Source organism: Micropterus dolomieu, linkage group LG22 (genome assembly GCF_021292245.1).
Source record: "Micropterus dolomieu isolate WLL.071019.BEF.003 ecotype Adirondacks linkage group LG22, ASM2129224v1, whole genome shotgun sequence".
Taxonomy (NCBI): Eukaryota; Metazoa; Chordata; class Actinopteri; order Centrarchiformes; family Centrarchidae; genus Micropterus; species Micropterus dolomieu.
This window is the reverse complement of record NC_060171.1, coordinates 1,662,659-1,685,905: the sequence shown is the minus strand read 5'-3', so window position 1 is coordinate 1,685,905 and position 23,247 is coordinate 1,662,659. Positions and strand designations below refer to the sequence as shown.

Sequence of the window (23,247 nt, the reverse complement as noted above, 5' to 3'; positions counted from 1 at the left end):
GTAGAGGGAGAAGAGCAGTGGGGAGAGCATATGAACTTCTTGAATTCCTGACCAGATATCCTCTACCAAGAGCTCAGGGAAGTTTAGTTCAAAGTGCTTTACATAAAAGCAACATACGGAAATATTAAAAATAAACTTTTTAAAACAAATTTTAAAAGCGTTAAATGGAAAAATAAAAAAGAGGATAAAGCAGGACAGAAACAGTAAATGTGTGTAAAACCATTGAAGAATGAAACCGGAAGGTTGCACCGTAAAACTACAAAAGAATCGGTCGGCTACGTCATAACTAGGCGCCCTTAAGTTTGTTTACCGCCAGTTCAAAATGGAGCCGAACTCGGAGCCGAACTCGTCCCTAAGAGCGGCTTTACTTTGCTCCATTTTAAACTTAAATGTCTCCCCGGTGTTCGGGAACCAGATGTTGGAGCTGTACCGGGTCCAGACGGCCCTGCTGAGGCGGAACAGGGTCCGGGAGTTGGTGGACCGGGACCGGCGGCGTCGCCACTATCTGCGGAGGCGAAGGGCTTTCCTGCTGTCCTCCATCGCCGCCATTCTGAGCCTCATCACGTCCACCAACAGGCCCATATGGGTCCGGAACCGAAGCGCCGGCCAGAACTTCTGGCGGTCGGCCGAGTCGTTCGACGACGAGGAGTGGAAAGCGCAGTTTCGCGTGTCACGAGCGACGTTCGACTACCTGGTCGAACAGGTCGGCGCGGCCATCAAACGTCGCCGGACGAACTACCGGCGCCCCATCGAGCCGCGCCGCAGACTGGCCATCACGCTGTGGTGGTTCGCCCGGTCCGGGGAGTATCGCTCCATCGCCAGCTTGTTCGGGGTGGGGATCGCGACCGTGTGCGTGATTGTGCGTCAGGTCACTTCGGCCATAGTGGACCGGCTGTACGAGCGGTTCGTGTCGCTGCCGAGCGGACCTCGGCTGGACGAAACCATCAAAGCCTTCAGGGACCGCTGCTACCCGCAGTGTGCGGGGGCCATCGGCGGGACCCACATCCCCATAGCTGCTCCCAGGAACAACCCGGAGCACTACATCAACAAGAGGGGGTGGCACTCCGTGATCCTGCAGGCCGTGGTGGACCACAACATGTGGTAGGCACCGCCCCGCACCGGGCAGTCAAACAGAGGGTTTTAAGTGAACCCTCTACTGCAAAAAATGTTGGAATATTTGGGTGACAAATTAACAAAATTTAAATAAAATTAAAAACACCCTGCGATGTGTAGTAGGGTAGAGGTGTGTAAAACACAACCCCAAAGCTCAATGTCTATTTTCTGACACATAAATTAATATTTTATAAGTTTTTTTTAATTATTTTTTTATATATATATATATTTAAGAAGACCATGCTTAGGGTAACATATTATAAAGTAAAATGAATAACTACATATTATAAAGTAAAATGAATAACTACAGTAAAAAATTAATTTGTATTTAATCAAATATATTTTTTTTAAGGAAAAACGTTTTTTTCACTATAGTGTGTAAGATTTGAGTTTATAACCTCAGAATTTAACCTCAGACTTTCTGATAGTGAAGCTGCTGGTTGGCTGAACGGTCTATCCAGTGTCTAAATAACATCTAACTTACATAAATGAAGGGGCACAGCGACCTAAAACATACTAATCTAGCATTTTACTACTTTAACCAAAAACTAGAAAAAGCTTTCTCTCTGAACAAACTTATCTTAAGGATACCTGCCGGCGTCTTCCATTTTGACCTTGGGACTTCCAGCCCATACTCATGGCAGATGTTCCTGTACACTAGGACAGCTACCTGGTTATGGCAAATATGGATCTGAGATTTTATATATATAAATTACAAAAAAATTTGATCAACTTAGGTCAGAATGGCTTTGATCAAATAACTTTAAAAATTTGAAAAAAGAAATGTTGAGGGGAAAAAATTGTGACATTTTGTGTTTTTTGTTAGAATCACCGTGGGGGGGGGGGGGGGGGGGGTCTTACCCCATGTTACCCTTGTGGTTTAGAATCACAGAGAAAAATTTAAATATTGTCTCAACATGTATCAGGGAAATCAAGAGAGAACAGGAACTCTTTTAAATTGAAAATATTTAGCCTGGTTTCTCCAGAAAAAGAACCCTGTGAATGAAGGTTTTGAATAAAAACAACAAAAGACAACCAGTGGAAACTCAAACAAGACTGATAAATTAAATAATTGTACTGTAAAAATTTCAAATTATTGTTTTTATTGTTTGTTATTTTAAGAATTGTTCCTTGAAAAAAGGAACCATAAATACTTAATGGGTTTATGTGATAATTTGTTTTTTATGTTTCACATTTGATACTTAATTGTTTGCTTTTCTTTTCTGTTTTTTTGTGTGTATTACTATATTGTTTCTTTATTGATCCTAAACATAAAAATACTTTTATATACTACTGACCCACTGTTTGTTTATTTTTTATTTAATCACACACGTTTACTGTTTATTTTGTTTGTTTATTTTTTTATTTAATCACAGAACTTGTTTACTGTTTATTTTGTTTGTTTATTTTTATTTAATCACAGACATGTTTACTGTTTATTTTGTTTTATTTTTATTTAATCACAGACATGTTTACTGTTTAGTTTGTTTGTTTATTTTTATTTAATCACAGACATGTTTACTGTTTAGTTTGTTTGTTTATTTTTAATTAATCACAGACATGTTTACTGTTTAGTTTGTTTGTTTATTTTTATTTAATCACAGACATGTTTACTGTTTAGTTTGTTTGTTTATTTTTATTTAATCACAGACATGTTTACTGTTTATTTTGTTTGTTTATTTTTATTTAATCACAGACATGTTTACTGTTTAGTTTGTTTTATTTTTATTTAATCACAGACATGTTTACTGTTTAGTTTGTTTGTTTGTTTATTTTTATTTAATCACAGACATGTTTACTGTTTAGTTTGTTTGTTTATTTTTAATTAATCACAGACATGTTTACTGTTTAGTTTGTTTGTTTATTTTTATTTAATCACAGACATGTTTACTGTTTAGTTTGTTTGTTTATTTTTATTTAATCACAGACATGTTTACTGTTTATTTTGTTTGTTTATTTTTATTTAATCACAGACATGTTTACTGTTTAGTTTGTTTTATTTTTATTTAATCACAGACATGTTTACTGTTTAGTTTGTTTGTTTGTTTATTTTTATTTAATCACAGACATGTTTACTGTTTAGTTTGTTTGTTTATTTTTAATTAATCACAGACATGTTTACTGTTTAGTTTGTTTGTTTATTTTTATTTAATCACAGACATGTTTACTGTTTAGTTTGTTTGTTTATTTTTATTTAATCACAGACATGTTTACTGTTTATTTTGTTTGTTTATTTTTATTTAATCACAGACATGTTTACTGTTTAGTTTGTTTTATTTTTATTTAATCACAGACATGTTTACTGTTTAGTTTGTTTGTTTGTTTATTTTTATTTAATCACAGACATGTTTACTGTTTAGTTTGTTTGTTTATTTTTAATTAATCACAGACATGTTTACTGTTTAGTTTGTTTGTTTATTTTTATTTAATCACAGACATGTTTACTGTTTGTTACTGTTTGTTTTTTGATTAAATTATTTTTTTTATTTAATCACACACATTTACTATTTTATTTATTTAATTTTATTTATTTATGACTTTAATTGTTTTTTTATATTTTCTTTTACTCACATTTCGTGCCAATTAAAAAAAAAAAACTAGCCTGACTGCATAAAGTTCCTGAGGCAACCAAAAGAGCCAAAAATACGTGACCATAAAATATGTTTAACACATCAATATGTTTCTTTAGATGTTTCTACACAAACTCTTTTTTTTTTAAATTTTTCAATGTATTTGTGTCTAAACATCAAAGATAATGAAATTTACCTTCGCCGTCACTCACGCCACCTGCTCATGTCGTCCTCTGAGAACAGCTGTTACAGGGTTAACGTGTGTTTTTTGTCCGTAACAGTTTCACGGATGTGTACGCCGGCTGGCCTGGAAGTACCAGCAGTGCCATTGTGCTGGCCAGCTCAGACCTGTACCTGAGAGCAGAGGACCGCCCAGACGGTTACCTGTTCCCCAGAGAGGTGAGTGCAGAGTCCCCTTCACACACAAACATCTCCTGGAACGTTGCTGAGGGAACAAAAACACATTTTATACACACGACCCTGGCTGCACACAGAACAAGGCGGGAACCTTGTTCCTCCACTGCAGGAACTTAACAGCCAATAACCTCGAAGCTTCCTACGAGGTAGTATTTTCTTTACTGTATTTTTATAAACTGGCATGTTACAGATCAACTCTGCAGGTCAACAGGTTTAGAAACAGCCTCCATGTTTGTAGTTCTTCTGTGACAAACATTAAAATCTTATAGACTTTCCCTTCGGGGATCAATAAAATATTTCTGATTCTGAAATGGAACCAAAGTAAAGCAGCAAACTGCCCAAGTTAAAAATGTTTACTTCACCAAAATAGACATTTTCAGATCTAAAATGAGTTTTAGTTCTGGAACTGAAGAAGTCCTTTGGATGAGGGACGAAACGTCTTCCAGTATCTTCAACCAAGTCCAGTTGCCCTTGACTTTAACCTTCTTTGGATAACTATGACCTGGATGACTGAGAATCTTTATATATATGTATATATATATAGATTAAAATATGTTTACTGCAGTAAAGCTCAAAAGAAGCAAAAAAAAAAAAAGGTCTTTAGATTAAAAAGAGAATTTTCAGCTCATTTCTTTTCTGTGGTAAATGATCTGTACTTGTACTTTACACTACGTCACATTCACCCACCGGGAGCAGTTTGGGGTTCAGCGTCTTACCCAGGTGCCAGGGATTGAACCACCGACCTTCTGGTTAGTGGACGCTCTATCCGCTGATCCACCGCCAACTCTATCTGAGCATTTTCCCTTACAGCAACTAGAACGCTTAATTTTTTTCAAAGAGAGAAATTAAAGTCGTCTGGTTTGTTATTTGTTTTCATATTGCAGAAAAGAAAAATACTCCAATGTCAGTGTTTTCCTAATAATGTGCAGCTCTAATCTCAACACAGCTGTACTGTTTTTCTTGTTTGTCGTTACCGTCCTTGTTGTGACGGGAAAACATGTCAGCAGCTCTGCCGGCAACCCTGAAAGTACCCGGAAACAAAGGCAGCCACACGTTAGCTGTGCATTTTGTTTGGTTCCTGCAGTGGAAAAAGAGGTAAAGAGTGAGTTGCTTTGAATTTCCTAACACACAAAACTGCACTCAGGCTCACACAGAGCGTAAACGAGCTGATCTGGGAGGAATCAGAGCGGGCGGTGATTGAAAGTACGGCTACCTTGTTGTAGTTGTGCGGCTGCTGGGAGGAGGAGGGGGGTGTAACTGTTTATGATCAAACTGTAAATCCAGTGATTCATATTTTTACAGCTGAAGTTTCTCTCGCAGAAATCTGTCATGTGCGACGGCGTTGAAATCCCCGTGCATCTCATCGGTGGTGCGTCGTTCCCTCTGAAGCCATGGCTGATGAAAGGATACAGCCTGGAGCACCGGCTGTCTCCTAAACAGCGCCGCTTCACCTACACCCTCTCCTCGGCTCGGTCCGTGGTCGACTCCGCTTTCACGCGCCTGAAAGGACGCTGGAGATGCCTGCAGAAGAAGAGCGACATCGACGTCTTGATGATGCCCAGAGTCGTCGCTGCGTGCTGCGTTCTGCACAACATCTGCGAGAACCGGGGGGACCGGTTCCTCCCCGAGTGGAACGCCGACTCGGCTCCTTCTGCGAATGCTTTGAGGCAGCCTGAAACAGAACCGTACGATGGAGACACGTACTGCACGGCTGAGGTCATCAGAGACACTATTACCTATAACCTGTTGACTATACTGCAGCACCGAACCTGCGGGGAGGCGGGGCTTCTCTCCTGACTCCCGCAGGCGTCTGTAGGAGTGTAAACAGTTTGTTTTTGTCAGTTACAGCTTCAGGTTCCTTCTGGACTGGAGGAGGGCTGATGAACGTGTGACTGATTTGTGTGATCTTGACCAACAGAGGCTCGGAGTCTAAGGGCCCTTTCACACCTGAAGGTCCGCACCAAACTTTGTTTTTATACATTAGTTTTAGTCAGTTTCACTTTGCAGTCATGCGAGAACACTAAAGAACTTTTACATGTCATCATCTCTGTGGGCTTCGTCTCCCTGTACTTGACACTGATTGGTTTGTACACGGCCGTGCGTCTGGCGTCGGCGTGTTGTCAGTTCAGTTTTAGTTTAGCTTTAGAATGAATGAACAGATGCATCTCGCTGCCAGTGCGTTGTTGTTATGGCGTTACTACCTGCAGCACAGACTGCACTCGAGGCTAGTTCAAATTCGCCAAATTGACGTCATATTTGTGTGAATGTTATATCGTCGTCGCCGGCAGGAAAGGCACGTCGGTGCAGTCGTCTGTTTGAACAGATGAGCTGTCATGAGGAGATTTATAATCGTATCCTCTTTTCATTGGATTTGTTTGTTTCCGGTTTAAACGGGAACCACTGGAACTTCCTGTAAACAGTCTGAAAGTCTGAACCACCCAAAAAATGCTTTCACACTAGAAAAAGGAACCGGACCACGGTTTAGTTTGATCCGGATTGACTTTTTGTGGACCACGTTTTGTCTGTCTGGTCCGGGCCGTGGACCAGGGGAGGTTTCACACATGTAATTATGTTTCGGATCAAACTGAGATGTCCGGACCAAATGAGGCAGCTGTGAACGCCCCTTAAATGAAAGTGTCGTCTCGTCAGGATTTTATCTGCATGCGAGACAAGTTTTCGGTACAATGTTATTAAAATTATATAAAACCTTTAAACTTTTTCCATAAAACCATGAGATCAGAACGTGACGACATCAACAGCTTCAGATTTAAAGTGGCCATAACAGAACACTACATGATACAGTTTATATTGCATGTTTATTGTATATAAACATTAAAGTCCCTGTTTGTAGCTGCATTATATACAGCGGTGGAGAGTAAGTTACTCAAGTACTGTCCTTAAGGACAATTTTGAGGTATATTACTTGAGCATTTCCGTTTGATGCTGCTTTATACTTCTGCTACATCTCAGAGGTGAGTACTGTCCTTTTTACTCCACTGCATTATTTTATCAGTCATAGTCACTGATTATTAAAGATCAAACATGATCAAAATTATTACAGACGAAAGGTCCTGCACACTTAAAATAATGCAGATTATTATGGACACGTGATAATATGTGGTTATTAGTTGGACCTGTTCAGGCTGGACTCCATGAGCTCACCAAAGTCAATGCACTAATACCAATTATATTTTATTTACCATGCAAGTTAGTTACACTCAATGACTCCATCTCAACCAGCTACATTAAAATGCTGTTTAACTTTTTAACATGCCAACAATATCAATGCCCTAATGGTATATATTTAATACAGAGCCTCAGAAATCCTGAAAAAAAATCTTTGATCTTGTACAACAAAATAAACTGTCCACAAGAACTTTAAAACATTTTGTTCACACAGGACTGAAAAGAAACCTCTGTCTGTAATTTAACTCCAATATAATAAGTACTTTGATACTTACAGTAGGTGACATTTTAATCAAATACTTCTGTACTTTCACTCAAGTAGAATTATGAATGTTGGTATTTTACATTGCATTTATTCATTTTGCTTTTATCCAAAGCGACTTACAATTGCTAAGTATGTCAGAGGTCGAAGTGTCTTGCTCAGGGACACAATGGTTTCTCGCAGAGGATTCAAACCCCGGGTCTTTCACACCAAAGACAAGTATCTCAACCGCTGTTCCATCACCACCAGTTTTACTTTATTTTTACATATTTACTTCAGATAAAATAATGAATGCAGGATTTTTACTTGCAATAGAGTATTTTTACATATTGGTATTGCAAAAGGATCTGAGTATTTCTTCCACCACTGCTTCTACTCCAGTAAAATAATGAATGTAGGAAATTTATCTTTATTGCCAGTGGATCTCAGTACTTCTTCACACAACACCGCAGGATTTGTACTTGCTACAGTGAGTTACTGCGTCTGTTACTTCTGTTTTCTAACACTTTGTGTCTGTGAAGCAGATTTTCTGACGGAAAGTAGTGTTATTTTAAAAGCCGACGCCTGACTCCAAAACGTTAAATGCTTATAAAGCTGTAACAACAACATTATCACGCTCGTACTTTCTAAAAATCACTATTTTATACATCTTTCAGCTTTTTCAGACCGCAGTTCTGCCAAAACAAAAACAACCGGAAGTAGTAGTATTTCCTCGCCCCACCCATCCAGCCGCAGCTACGCACGTTTAGTGGGCTGGGGTAAGAGACGCACGTTTCTGCTATTCTCTACGTACAGTACGCACATAAGTGACGTAACAGTACTGGGATGTGAGTGTGCGTACGCCCGCAGCGGCTACGCGTTACCTGTCAGTCAAAAGACCTTTAAATGGCCACACTGTACAGAGCCGTGGACCTTTTACATCACGGTAATAACGCTGTTACGGTAATATTCTGGGTAATAGCTGCTTAAACACGGTCTGATTTACTTGTTGGCGTTCTTCTCTTTCCATCGAATCCGCTTTTAACTCGGTAAGCTTGTAGAAAAGCCCCAAAAATACATTTAAAAATGAGCGACGAGGACGACTTTTTGCAGAAAGCCCGAACCGGGTTTGAAGATCTGTGTCGGGCTTTGAATATGGACGAAGAGGCGAGCAGTGAGGCGTGGAAGACCTACGAAAACATCAGCAGGAACTTTACATTAGAGGTAAAAAACAAAAATTCATCTGTTAACCCTCATTTTTGTGTCTGTCGTTGCTGTTCCCGCTAACCCCAGCGCCGCTTTCGCACCGTGACCATATTTACCGTAACGTTATAGCAAGCTAACAGTCTAACGTTACACCGCGAAGGTTTCTGTAGCCCCAGCCAACTTTCTGTCTTCTTACTGTAACAGAACAAAAGAAAAACAGATTAAAACATGCCGTCTTGGGTTTGAATGACTTGTTAAAACCATTAAAACCCCTTAAACCACTGTGTCTGAGCGCATATTGTTATGAATATAATGGTTAGCTTTCTACAAACAGGTTACTGCGATGCTAAACAAACATGTCCCTCTGATATAATGTAAACACATGCAGTATATGTGTGTACATGTTAACAGTACGTGGTAATTATATTGCGTGGATAAGCAGGACGCCACTAGAGGGGAGGATTTCCAGCACACAGCAGACTGACTGATGGTTAATGAAGGTTATTATATAAAGTTTATTTATAGAGTAACTTTAGCCTGAAACCCTTGTGCACACTGCTGGAAATCAACTACTAAAGTACTAAGCTTAAGTACATTTTTACTGGAATAATTGTATTTTATGGTGTTTTATACTACTATGGCAAACAGACTTGTTACTACATGTATTTAACAGCACTTACTAGTTGCTTATCTGATTAAGATTTTCCATAAAGCAGATGATCAGTTTAGACAATACGATGCATTGTTGTAGAATGAAGTACCCAGGAGTTTACCCCGTGGTATATACATAGTTAAAGGGTTATTCCTGTATTTGTAAACTTACTTTCACATACTGTAAATTGGTGTTAGGTACAGAAAGTTTCGAATGCAGTAGATGCTTCAGCCGGCAGCTGAACTGGCTGCAGAGGATGCAACAGGTTTAAAGTCCACAAAAAGTGCTTCTTGTTGACAGGCTCTGACTAACCGCATCATGGAAAGGATCCCTACGAGGGACTCCCGGTGACCCCATTAGTTTTTAACAGAACTGATCAGAACAGGAAGCTTGGTCACACACCGGTAAACTGAATATCTTTGTTGTTTTGGACTGTTTTTCGGACAAAACGAGACATTTAAAGCAACAATGTGTGCTGGGACATTACAACAGAAATGTATCAGTTCTTTCTTATATTCAGAGGACAAATGATTATTTGATTAATTCATTAATAATTAACTCAGTAGTTGCAACCAAGCGGGAAGCTTCCGGTCAGAGAACTGATGCGAACACGAAATCTCTGAAACCTGTTGAACGGCCAGCAGGGGGCGACTCCATTAGAAATAATGTTAAAATGTTTCTACTTGTCAGCTGATTTATTCCCTCAGTAAACACTTTCCTGATGAGTTTCTGGTCTCAGTCGCTAGTTTCAAGTCTTCTTCAACACAGCATGATGTTCATTTAGTAAATGATGGTCCCCTTTAGAGGAACAGAGACCAGGAAGCAGGGGAGGCTTTAGGGCGGGGCTACAAGATGATTGACAAGCCGTTACGCTGAAAAAGCTTATTAGGAGTCGGCTGTTCATTTTCTCTGGTGAGTACATGTAGTTTTTAGACTGTTGTTCTCTGGACAAACTTATCAGCTTAATTAAAAGTGAATTACAGATGCATCTAGCTAAGCAAGCTAGCTAGTGCCAACGTCTCGTCCAAATATGGTCACTTCCGGTGCCGCTGGTTGCAAAAACTCGGCGGCGCCCTATTGGCCAAACTCGAGGCTTCAAAACAGCGGTCCACAAACCAACGGGTGACGTCACCATGACTACGCTCACTTCTTATACACAGTCAATGGTTGTAATCTGCAACCCTAATATATTCAGCAGCAAAAATATGTGTTGCACAGTCTCCCTCTCACTTATCTGTTTCTTTTCCTTCCTTGTGATTAACCCTCCCTGTAAATGTTCTCCCTCCTGTGCAGGGCAGCGAGCTGCACTGGCTGGCCTGTGCTCTCTACGTGGCCTGCAGGTCCTCTGTGCCGACGGTGGGAAAAGGCACCGTCGAGGGGAACTACGTCTCTCTGACCAGAATCCTACGCTGCTCAGAAATTAGGTAGGCCCATAATGCACCTGTACACTCACCTGCAGACTCTGCAGGGACTGCTGCGACCTGAAAATGATCACGGTGAAAGACGGGGTCAGAAAAATGGGAACATTTTTGTAATTTTTGGTTTTTGCTGAGAAGGAGTGCGTCTTAAGTTTACATTTTATTTCTGCCTTCATTTGTAGTACAGTTACATAAATAATTTAAAGGTTCACTTTGCCATTAAGGACAACAGCCGTGTCTCTGTATCAGGGTTTTATCAATGTGCACATTTGAAGTTACAGTAAAATATTAAGGTTTAAATCGGGGTACATGATAAACGAGCTGTACCGATTTAACGGTGTTAATTACCACAAAACTTAAATTAAAAGCAGAGTTCCAGTTAGCTTCCTGTCGCTTTGACTGGCCTGGTGTGGCTCCACGTTTTGACAAATAAACGCAGGTCTCAATTAGAAGCCTGGTCTGGTTATTATAGAAGATCCTTGGATGTATAAAACCTCTCAAAGCCCACCGGGTCACCTGGTTTAGCTGCTTCTAAGCTGCTTAGATTGTGAATATTAATATGACTGTTAATATAGACATGCTACACATAGTTGGATCTCTCCACAATTCAGTTGCTTAGTTCATTTCCATCCATCGTCAACCGCTTATCCTGCATGTTAAGTTCATTTTACGGAAACAATTCGGATTTACCTGCATGGTAAAGGAATTAAAGGCTTGTTCCAAATACAGGCCGGGTGAGTCCATTGATTTAAGCAAATAAAAGCCTGGGCTATTAAAGTTTTATGGTAAATATGTCAATAAACAAATATTATTTTGACATGTGGTGGGAAGTCAAAGAGAGGGAAACCTAATGTTTGCCCCCCCCCCCAATCATTGTGGTACAGTTTTTTAAAGACAAACAGACCTGGATCACATGTTAAACTTTTCCCCTGAGGCCTGTGAAAACAACACCGCCACACCCTGATATAATTCCAGGCATGTTGTGATATGATGTACGAAGCTGTCTGCTTAAACTGCCGAGAAGTTATTTGTATGTTTCTGTTATAGTTATATTGTACATTTATATTTCACTGCTGGTTCCTCTGTCCTCCCTCGCAGCCTGATTGAGTTTTTTAATAAGATGAAGAAGTGGCAGGACATGGCCAACCTGCCTCAGGACTTCCGTCAGAGCACCGAGAAGCTGGAGAGAAACTTCACCGTGTCAGCGGTGATCTTTAAGAAGTACGTTCCCATCTTCAAGGCCATCTTCAAGGCCCCGTCGGAGGATCCGCCCCGAGTTCACCGCAGCCGCAAACAGAGGTGGGACATCGTGACCTGTGACCTCAGCAGAACATCAGACAGCTGTTGCTTGTTTGGTATTTTGGTCCTTTTCAGGGACGTGAACTGTTGAAAATGGCAGAACATCCTGAACGTGGGGCTGGGCGATACGGCCAAAAATTTCATCACGATACATTTTTTTTTTATATCATTCGATATCGATAATTATCAGGATAAATGTTAAATCGTTATTTCTGTCAGGTTTAAAGGCTGATTTCTGCTCCTGAGTAAAAGTTAATGTGGTTTTAAACTTTTCTTTCTGGTCAGAACAAACAGCGGATCACTTCTCAAATCTGAGGCAGAACATTCAGAACTATTCTGATAAAATCTGTTTTCAACAAATATGCACGAGTTAAGTAAAACAAAACAAATAAATATCTTAATAGAAAATATAAGTAATGATTCGTTCGTCATTCAAATGAATTAAATCAAACATTAATTGAACATTTGTTATTTTGTTATTGAGGAAAATTATGTCAAGATAATTATCATTATTGTTTTTTTGCGCGGCCCAACCAAGTGTCACAAAACGACATATATGACTGTTTATCCCTAAACGCCATGAACGAGTGTATCAGTCCAGCAACCTTCAGCAAAGTTACCTTGTCAAAGGATGTTAAACATGTGGTAAAGTTTGTAAAAAAGGTGGTAGTTTGGTTCGGTTTAGGTTAAAATAAGTACATTATGTAAGTAACCTGATGTAAGTCATCTAGGGCTAGGCAATAAAACAATAATGACAATTATCGCAATATAATTTTCCTCAATAACAACCTAAATGTTCAATATATTGTCAATAAATATTTTATTAAATTCATTTGAATCACAAACAAATAAGCACTTAAAATATTAATTTTGTTTAGGAAAAGGGACTGAAAAAAACATTTACTAATCATATTTGTTGCAAAAACATTTTATCATAATAGTTTTGAATGTTCTACTTCAGACTTGTGAAGCTGTTCTCTGTTCTGACCATAAAGAAAAGTTAAACCACATAACTAACCATCTGGTTTCTTCCAGTTTCACTCAGGAGCAAAAATCTGCCTTTAAACCTGATAGAACTAATGATTTGATATTTATCGTGATAATTACCGATATCGAATAGTCTCATTTTATTTAGCGCGATAACATTTTTGGCCGTATCGCCCAGCCCTAAAACATTATTTAAATTAAAACACGCCACCTTTGACTTTCTTTCACACGGGACTCGAACCTCGGCCTCCTGAGTGAAAGTCCTGAGTTTACTGAACTCGTCCATCCACCCCACCGCCTCCTTACACAGACTTTGTTGCCCTTTATACTACGTTTCTGCAACTAGAGGTCGCGGCCTAACTAAACACATAAATACGGGTCGTAATAAGCTGCTGCATCATCGACCTGTACGGCCGTTTCTCTGGTGAGGACGGGCTGCCTCACTGCAAAGTAAATAAAGTCTGCTGATGATACAGAGTTCCTGCACTGGAGGAGTTTGTACAGTGGAGCAAAGACTCTCATTTGATTTAATCGTTTAGTCGGTCAACAAATTTATCCATTAGCAACTATTTTGGTATCAAATTGAATATCTTGAGGTTTTAGACTGTAAGTCTGACAAAATAAGCAAAGTGAAGATGTTACAGTGCCCTCTGAGAAATTGTGAATTCATTTTTCACAGTTTTTTAAATGTTTTTTTTTTTTTTTTTTTTTTTACTTTTCATAGATTAAAAGATAAATAATAAATCGAGAAAGTAATCCACAGATTCATTGATAGTGAAAATTAATGGTAGTTGCAGCCGTACTCTCATTTCATTCTCAACACTGATACATAAAACACACATTCATTTTCTATACTGGGTATATATGGTGATGGTGCAGTGGATAAGACACATGCCTTTGGTGTGAGAGACCCGGGTTCACATCCACCAATGTGTCCCTGAGCAAGACACTTAACCCCCAGTTGCTCCAGAGGCGTGTGACCTCTGACATAAATAGCAATTGAAAGTCGCTTTGGAAAGCGCCAGCTAAATGAATAAATGTAATATATATGTATGTGTGTGTACATATATATCTGTATATTTCTATTACAAATGTTACAGACATGGAAAAAAAAATCACAGGTTGCCAACATGAGTCTTGCCCGTGAAACTTTAGATATGTTTTATATACGTGTGTCCTTTATAATAGGCTGATTTATTTCAGGGTCTATTATTTAAATTTCCCTTTTCATTCCAGACGTCATCCCTGCACTGTGACCGAGGTCTTCAACTTCTGCTGGGTTTTGTTTGTCCATGCCAAAGGTAAAGATTTACTGCTTCATTTATCCCTCTAGAGTCGCTGCACCAACAACTTCTGCTGCAAAGTCTTTTCCCGAAAATAAAGTCCAGTAGAGCGGAAAGGGGAGGGACCTAGGCTCTCTATATAAGGATCTTTCAAAGGCTGCTTCTCAAGTCTCTTATTTGTTGTTTCCTCGCTTGCAGACAGTGTCTTTTATTGACCGACACGCCCCCTTACAGGGTAGCAGTTATATTGATTGGACTCTGCAGCTGATCTGATGCGTCACGACAGATAACATCAAACTCAAGTTTATCGCTGCAAAGTGTTAAATTTGATTTTATGAGTCACTGTCTAGTTAAAATCTGAGTTCACTGTAGGTCTGAACAATAAAAGCCCCACACACAACTTTCTTCATTTATTAGAAAGATTTTTCTTTCTTTTATTTCTCCCGTCAACTTTTATTCTGGAGACAATTAATGTCAGAGAGAGTCGGAGAGTCTGTCTGCAAGAAACACGTTTTACATCATTTGTCGTCATTTCTATTCAGTCACATGTGAGGCTGGTTGTTCCAGTGTTTAGTCCAAATAGACGACGATAAAACATAGTAAACACGTAGCCTGAGGAGTCAGACAAGTCACTAAACTGCACTAAAGTCTCTAATGAAGCAGCAAAGGAAAATAAAGCCGCTCATCCAGCTGATCTCACCAACTGCATCTGATGTAAGCAGCCGGCGTTAAAATCAGCTGATGTAAGTGTGAATGAAAGCTGCTGCGCTAAAAAATGCGTGTGATCGACATGATCGATCAGTGACGAGTGATAAAATGTATGCAGTCGTGTTAAAGGGGATCAGAAGAGGAAATAAACGGAAAGCCTGAAACTGAGCGTCGACTTAGAGTGACATCATTTCACTTTCTCTGAAACATTTGGCCTAATAAATCCAAACACCATGGACGTGTTCTGGGTTATTCAATAACGAATTAACATCAGAATCAGTAAATATAAATGCAGATAATATCAGTAGAAATGATCCTGTGCCTCTGAGACACAGAAACCTGCAGGTGTTTGTTGAACAGGTAACAGAATCACGCTGCTAGTACCAACGCGCCGCACAGCCGACTGACAGCTGATCCAGGTGTGATCAGACACGGACGTCGCTTCACGTGACTCTTCGGTGGAAAGGACGTCTCATGTCTCTAGAAACATATATTTTCTCGTTCCTTCTCTCCTGGCTAGGTGCATCTGTAATTCACGTTAACTGTCATTTTAACAGGTCAGTGTTCCTCTAAATGCGACCATAATTTACTAAATGAACACCATGCCTGGTTTGGAAGCCTCAAATTAACTTCAGATAAACTTTGGAAGTCATTCTCGCACAACCAAAAACCTTGTTAATGTACATAATGGGAATGTGAGTATTAACCAGCTGGCATAGTGGTTAGACGTGTGAGAGACCCGGGTTCAATCCCCCACTGTGACCCTGAGCAAGACACTTAACCCCTCGTTGCTCCAGAGGCGTGCGACCTCTGACACATATAGCAATTGTAAGTCGCTTTGGATAAATGTAAATGTTAACAGAGTCAGAACCTAACAGGGCTGCAGAGCTCCGGATCAGCATGTGACAGACTTAACGCTGATCTGAGGGCGAGTTCAGGCTTGTTGCCGTCAGCTGGACATCCTCATGTAAAGTCCCGCTGCCACTGACAACAACCCAGTCCTCTTATTTCTTGCTCTAGGTTTTCACCGGTGTTACTTAGTTACTCTGTTTGTCTGTCTACACGACTCATAAACTTAACTGATTCTAAATTATTGTATTTTGTTCTCCTTATTTGGCTTAAGGAATTCCTGCAGACAGATTTAGATTGATGCATCGTTTTTTTAAGAGAGCAAAATGACGTTTTGTACTGTGAGTGAATCAGAAGTTTTAGAGACTGCGTTAATGTTTACATTTGTTTGTGCCTGCGGGAATCGAACCCGGGTCTCCCACACCAAATATGCAAGTTCACAGCGAGTCTGTTTATTTTTTTTTATGGAAGCTGCATCATAGTGAATTTTCAAAATAAAACACCCTGCGCAGACTCCGCATCTTTACAGCTTTTTGTTTCCTTCTAGAGTTTCGACAGCTCCGCCTCTGATTGGGTAGTTGCCTCCTTTGGTTAGGGTTGGGTAGAGGGTGCAGCACTGAACGTCTAAGACGCTTCCAGTGGAAGTTGACACCAGGCAGAGGACAGAACGAGACTGTGATAACGCAATGCAGCCGGACTCAGTGGACGAGTCCGTCCCCTGCTGGTGGCCCCTGAGTGGCTTCAGTTTGTTTTTCTGATGTATGACCATAACGTTCAAGCCGCAGAGCATCTGGTTTACTGAAAAATTAATACTTGGTGATGTTTGAAAAACCCAGAAGGTTGTTTAACTCGCGGTATCTCTGATCAGTTTCTTGCTCCAGGGGAGCACGGAGGTTTATTAGAGGGGGAAGAGTGCTGTTACTGATCTACTTTCCCTGCTCTTATCTGGCATGCCTGCTCATGAAACTCTCTTAATGCCCACTTCTCTGTGTATCCGATGTCTTGACAAGTAGAGAGTCGAGCTGAAACCTGCCCGCTGTGCTCTGCAGTGCCAACATAGCCCCAAGACACAATAAATTCCCTCATGTGGTGTCATGTTTTTCTTTCAGGGAACTTCCCCATGATCAGCGATGACCTGGTGAACTCGTATCACCTGCTGCTGTGCGCTCTGGACCTCGTCTTCACCAACGCTCTGCTGTGCAACGCCAGGAAAGACCTGCTCAACCCAAATTTCAAAGGTATCGCGGAAAACAGAAAAAGGCCACATGTGTGTAGCTTCGGATTTGAAGCAGGAGACGTCGACTCACTTTAACCTTCTTCCTGCTCACTAATAACATCAGATTTAATTGGAAATATGCATCAAAATGTTTGGCTTTGCTAGCGGCAGGGCTGTATGGAGGGTCCACCACTTTGCTCCAGACTCAAACAGCTCTATTGGATGGACGTGATGAAATGTGGTTCAGACCGGGATGAGATCTGGCGCCATCCTCAGCTCAACATGTCGATGTGTCCAACAATTTGGTTTATGACCAAACACCTGTCTTAAAGGTTCAGCGTGTAAGATTTAGCGGCATCTAGTGAGTAGTAGTGTTGTAGTCAAGACCGCCTAAACCGAGACCAAGTCAAGACCAAGACCAGTTCCCCATATTACATGAGACATGATAAAATGTGGGATCAGATTGATCTGAAAGATCCACATTCCCATTAAAAACACTAAGAGCTGAAATCAACGTCAGCATCTTTATTCAACTCTCCTTTTCCATGCTGACCATCGGGGACAGTCATTAACGGGAACAACACATTTTTCATTAGGGTTATTGGTTGCATTTGAAGAAACACGTTTTACATCCAATCAACGTTTGGATGTTAACAAATAAATCAGACAATGCAAAAGCAATTTATAGATATTCCCAAAGTTATGGTCTTGACTGTCTCAATGTCCGAGACAAAGACAAATGCCATAATGAAAATGAACAGCACACTAAACCAAGAGGAGGAAACTAAAAAATAAAATGAGACCCTCTGTTACCTAACTTCCCAACTTAATTAACTTAGCTCACTAAACTAGAAAGACAAACCAACAATCAGACACAGAGACATACCTGCTGTAAGTAAATGACATGATAAATTGGTTAGTTGGCTCACAGCGATGTTTATCGGTTTGATGCTCTGACTCAACGAGGCGTGACGGCGTGACAGTTTTTTAACGAGGCGTGGAGAATGACGTATGACTTATGGAATTACTATAGTCATACGTCACCACCCCGTTTTAACAATTAAGCAACTTTTGCAACTTTGAGCACAAAATTAAGCTATTTGTCAAACAATATTTGGCGAACTATGTGGGTAATCAACATTGTAAGGAAATGACTCGAAATGTCAAAATACACTGGAGGGGGGCTTTAAGTTATTGATTATATGCTTGTGGAATAGTTAACCCTTCAGCTGCTAGCAGACAGGGTTAACCTCCTTCGTGTTGCCGTGCATTACCACCACTACTCCACTAGATGGCGCTGTCGCAAAAGAACTGCGGCCTCAGGACTGCGGGGGTCCTGCAGCTGCAGCCTCCGGTACTGCAGCTACATAATATTACATCTAATGGTGAGGGTTTGAATTGCAACCATCTGTCCAGTCTACCACTGCCCCCCCCTAACCTTTCAAAGAGCGTAAGACGCTTTCACACTGCCCAATTTTGCACGATTATTTCGCCAATATGGCGGCTTGCTGAGCCGGAAAGGAGGGTCCGATTTGATCAGCCTCTGAGCCGGGAGTGTTGGTAGTAACAGAGGCGGAATGATGTCTGTGTGAAAAGCCACAGCCGGCACGCCGGAACAGGAGTGACGTTAAATTTTTTATCTGTCTAAATCCACCGACTACAGCTGCGCCACGGCTTTGTTTGGTCCCCAGCCCGGCGTCAGTGTCCACTGGAAGTGTCTCAGCATTGACTTGTTGTTTATTTGTCATTTTTGTGCTTCTGCTACCTTCTCCGCAGCTCTCTCTGCTCCCGTTTTGTTCCGCCAACTTCAGGCTGCATATCCACAGGAAACATTTCAGAATAAAAGCATTTTGCCTGCCCGATTTTGCTGACATGTTTAGATTTTATTGATTTGGTAATCAGTGCTTGCCTTTTTTGCTTCTACTACGATTAAGTAGGCTACGTAGTCAAATGGTTTCTTTTTTGTCTCTTGTGTTTATTGTTGTTTTCCGATTGGGAAGCTGCACAGGGTACTTTATTTTGAAAATTGGCCGGATGAACTCCGGCAGCCGCGGCGTAGGCGGACTCAGTGGAGGTAACCCGGAAAGCCGGAGCGCTACATGAAAGCACACATGGGTGCAGGATTACGCCGCAATATTTTGTTCAGTATGAAAGAGTGAATGCGGCGTATTGGCGGACATTTTTTCTGCGTTTATTGCGGGATCTTTGTGTGAAAGCGGCTTGTGATTATGGATCTGGCCCGCTGCCAAATTATGGTGCTTTGATAGCGGCAGAAAATATAAATAAATAAATGCTTAGGTCTCAGTCATGGCAGCAACAGTTACTCACACAGTCACTTCCCCTTTAGTGGATTTGCCTACAAAATAAAAGCACGAGGAGCTTTGTTTATAGTAATGCAGTATTTGGAGTTGAACCCGGAGGTTCCTGCACGTTTATGACCAAATACCTGCAGAACTACCGACACTTTCATCAGCCTCAGCTGTACGCTGTGTTTACTGCAACTTAGCTAATATTAGCATGCTAACACGCTAAAATCAGAATCGATAAGAATACTTTAGTGACCCCGATGGGAAATTCTTTGTTACAGATACTCGCAGAACATAGAAGGAATAGAAATAATAGTAGAAGTTGGTAAGAAGAGAATATAATAAAGTATAAAAATCTAAGAATATAATAATAAATGATAATAAATGTGGATATTTACAGTATTACCAAATAAATAAAATAAGATTGTGAACAAAATAAATTATGCGCGTTAAATTCTTTGTAAAAATTACATTTGAAGGTCTCCACTCGCTCTAGTGGTGTATGTTTTGTATTTAAACATTTCATCAGGCAGAAACCCAACGTTGTTGCTCGTGACAAAGTAAATTTGGTCTCAGAGTTGTGAAACATGACTTTGAAGAGTCATAAAATTAAATCAGCATTGGCACATAAGGAAGCCTGCTTATCAGTCATGTGCAGTACTAAATTAAACATGTAAAATAAATCAAATGTTAGACTCTTATTACTGCACAAATTCCAACCAGACGACTCCTTAAAAACACCACAGCAGTTGCCCTCTTCCTGTCGACACCTGGTGTTTCCTGTGCTCCCCGCCGCTGCCGCCTCCGCCTTCCTCTCTCTAAACATGGTGTTTATTGCACAGGAGAAAGGAAACCGCCAAAAGCTCCCCCTCTGCAGCCCTGCCAGCCTCAATATGAAAAATGACACCACGTCGTTCTGTATTCAGGCAGGAAACAGCTTCTTTCTTTTCTTTTGTGTTGGTTTGAAAATCCTACGCGGGGGGGGGGGATTTAAGACGCCATGACGCCTTGCTGGTCTCCCGATGTCCTGCGGGGAAGGAATTATTTAGAAAAGAGAAAGAAAACCGAATTGAAGAAGACATGCACATAAAATAATCAGTGTTGGGAATGTAATAGGTTACCGATTACAAGTTACTGGAAGCGTAGTGCAACTATCTCAATGAATTTATCAAAGTAATGTAACTTATCGAATGAATGTGTTCAACTGTTTTCTAAAGACAGCTTGAGAGGACGTTTAACTGGCAGACGGGTGGCGCTGCAAATTCAAACAGGAGATCAGAAGCATCAGCACAGCGTCAAACTTTAGTAACCGTCTGTGGCTGGAGAAAAACATGCAAAGCAACAAAATGAATATTATTCAACATATAGCCGAGCTTTTTACAAAAAGTATTCAGATGTAACCCCCCAATTTGATCATGAACATATTCAGGAGTAACTGTAATTTAATTATACTTTTTAAAATTTTTAAATTTATTTTTTACAGTAACTGTAACGGATTACAGTTTATTTTGTAATTAAATTACGTAACTAAATTACATGTAATTAGTTACTCCCCAACACTGAATGTAAGAAACGATACCAGGTTAAAAATCTAAAGTTGAAATAGAATCATGGGGTTAAACAGTCATCTGCCATGAAAGTTTACATTTATTACATTTATTAATTTATCTGATGCTTTTATCCAAAGCGACTTACAATTGCTCTACATGTCAGAGGTCGCACGCCGCTGGAGCAACGAGGGGTTAAGTGTCTTGCTCAGGGACACAATGGTGGACGGGTCACAGCGGGGGATTGAACCCGTGTCTCTCGCCTCGTTTGGTCCGGACTTTGGGACTTTCAGTTTGGTCCGAACCAAAAATACGGGTGTGAAACGTCCCCTGGACCGCAGTCCGAACCACACACATGAAATTTGGCAAAAAGAGGTGGTCTCCGTCCGGATCAAACTGAACCACGGTTCGGTTCGTTTCTGGTGTGAAAGCATTTTTTGGATGGTTCAGACTATTTACAGGAAGTTCGTCGGTTGCTGTATAATCCGGAATCACGGGGAAATGCGTTGAAATAAGGACACGGTTATAAATCTCCCGTGACGGCTCATCTTTCAAACGGACCGCCACTGTAGAAGCACTCGGCCACATACATCTTTGGTCTCTGCTCAAACGGAGGAGCAGAAGGATCGCTTGCCGTCTCCTCCTGCTCTGTCGGCGATGTTATAATGTTCGCACAACGAGGACGTTTAATTGCGACTAGCCTTCAGTATAGTTGGTGCTGCAGGTAGTAATGCCATAATAATAACAACAACATAGTTAGTGGTGGCAAATCTGCATATGTTCATTTTTTATTCATTCATTCTTGTCAAAGATGCCCTCTGAACTGTTTAATAAACCAATCAATGTCAAGTTTAGGGAGACGCAGCCCGCATAGATGATGACGACAGGACGCAAGTGTGTCACGTAAAAGTCCTTTAGTGCGGTCGCAGAATTGCAGCGTGAAACCAAACCAAAACTAACCGAATGTATCAAAATGTATCAAAACATGAACTTTGGTTCGGACCTTGGTGCCGACTTTCAGGTGTGAAAGCGCCCTAAGTCAACCATACTGATTGGAAATACTTTTCTATTGTAAAACGATGTGCTCGTCAGTGTGTGTTAAAGAAAAATGTCTTTTTTTTTATTATACCTTTAATTCTTCTTCTTCTTTGGTCTTGTTACCTCTTTGTTATGCTGGTGTTTTTATTTGCACACATGAATTTTGACATTTTCTTCCTCATAAAACATTTGCAAAGAGGATTTGATACAAACCTCATGATAAAAAAACACATTGCTCCGTAGACTTCCCTGTCAGACCTGCACCTCCTTCCATTAATGTGTTGGTCTGTCTCTTGTGTCTCTGTCTCGTGTCCTCCAGGTCTGCCTGAGGACTTCAGCAGTAAGGACTACAGGCCGTCCTCCGGTCCGCACTGCTTCATAGAGCAGCTGTGTGAGCTGCATGACGGCCTGGTGCTGGAGGCCAAAGGAGTCAAAGAACACTTCTGGAAACCCTTCATCAAAAAACTCTTCCACAAGAGGGTAAGGCATGCTGGGAGACAACTCTCTCATACAATTAAAAATAATTCTGTTTTCACTGTTCTCAGTCAGCTGGAGGTTTTTGACTTAAAGGGGCCCTACGATATATTGTGTTCACTCACAACGCAAAGTGAATTCTGACCACTGGACTATTTGTGTTTACTCCAGGATTAATGCAGGCAAATACACTCACCTAAAGGATTATTAGGAACACCTGTTCAATGTCTCATTAATGCAATTATCTAATCAACCAATCACATGGCAGTTGCTTCAGTGCATTTAGGGGTGTGGTCCTGCTCAAGACAACCTCCTGAACTCCAAACTGAATGTCAGAATGGGAAAGAAAGGTGATTTAAGCAATTTTGAGCGCGGCATGGTTGTTGGTGCCAGACGGGCCGGTCTGAGTATTTCACAATCTGCTCAGTTACTGGGATTTTCACGCACAACCATTTCTAGGGTTTACAAAGAATGGTGTGAAAAGGGAAAAACATCCAGTATGCGGCAGTCCTGTGGGCGAAAATGCCTTGTTGATGCTAGAGGTCAGAGGAGAACGGGCCGACCGATTCAAGCTGATAGAAGAGCAACTTTGACTGAAATAAGCACTCGTTACAACCGAGGTATGCAGCAAAGCATTTGTGAAGCCACAACACGCACAACCTTGAGGCGGATGGGCTACAACAGCAGAAGACCCCACCGGGTGCCACTCATCTCCACTACAAATAGGAAAAAGAGGC

General features: G+C 40.7%; 1 protein-coding gene across 4 annotated transcripts in view; it reads left to right on the top strand.

The window, feature by feature from the left end:
- Nucleotides 1-306: 306 nt before the first annotated feature.
- The window catches only part of rbl2 (retinoblastoma-like 2 (p130)), a 46,028-nt gene continuing 23,087 nt past the window's right edge, over nucleotides 307-23,247 (top strand). For 2 of the 4 annotated variants that reach the window (XM_046037086.1, XM_046037085.1), the window contains exons 1-7: nucleotides 307-1,101; nucleotides 3,965-4,082; nucleotides 10,679-10,809; nucleotides 11,902-12,102; nucleotides 14,326-14,390; nucleotides 17,039-17,167; nucleotides 22,356-22,516. In XM_046037086.1, the coding sequence (XP_045893042.1) occupies nucleotides 323-1,101; nucleotides 3,965-4,082; nucleotides 10,679-10,809; nucleotides 11,902-12,102; nucleotides 14,326-14,390; nucleotides 17,039-17,167; nucleotides 22,356-22,516 (1,584 nt within the window). In that variant the 5' untranslated portion in view covers nucleotides 307-322. Of the gene's footprint in view, nucleotides 1,102-3,964; nucleotides 4,083-8,149; nucleotides 8,752-10,678; nucleotides 10,810-11,901; nucleotides 12,103-14,325; nucleotides 14,391-17,038; nucleotides 17,168-22,355; nucleotides 22,517-23,247 lie in introns of those variants that run through there. The other 2 variants (XM_046037089.1, XM_046037088.1) reach the window with 2 other exon arrangements.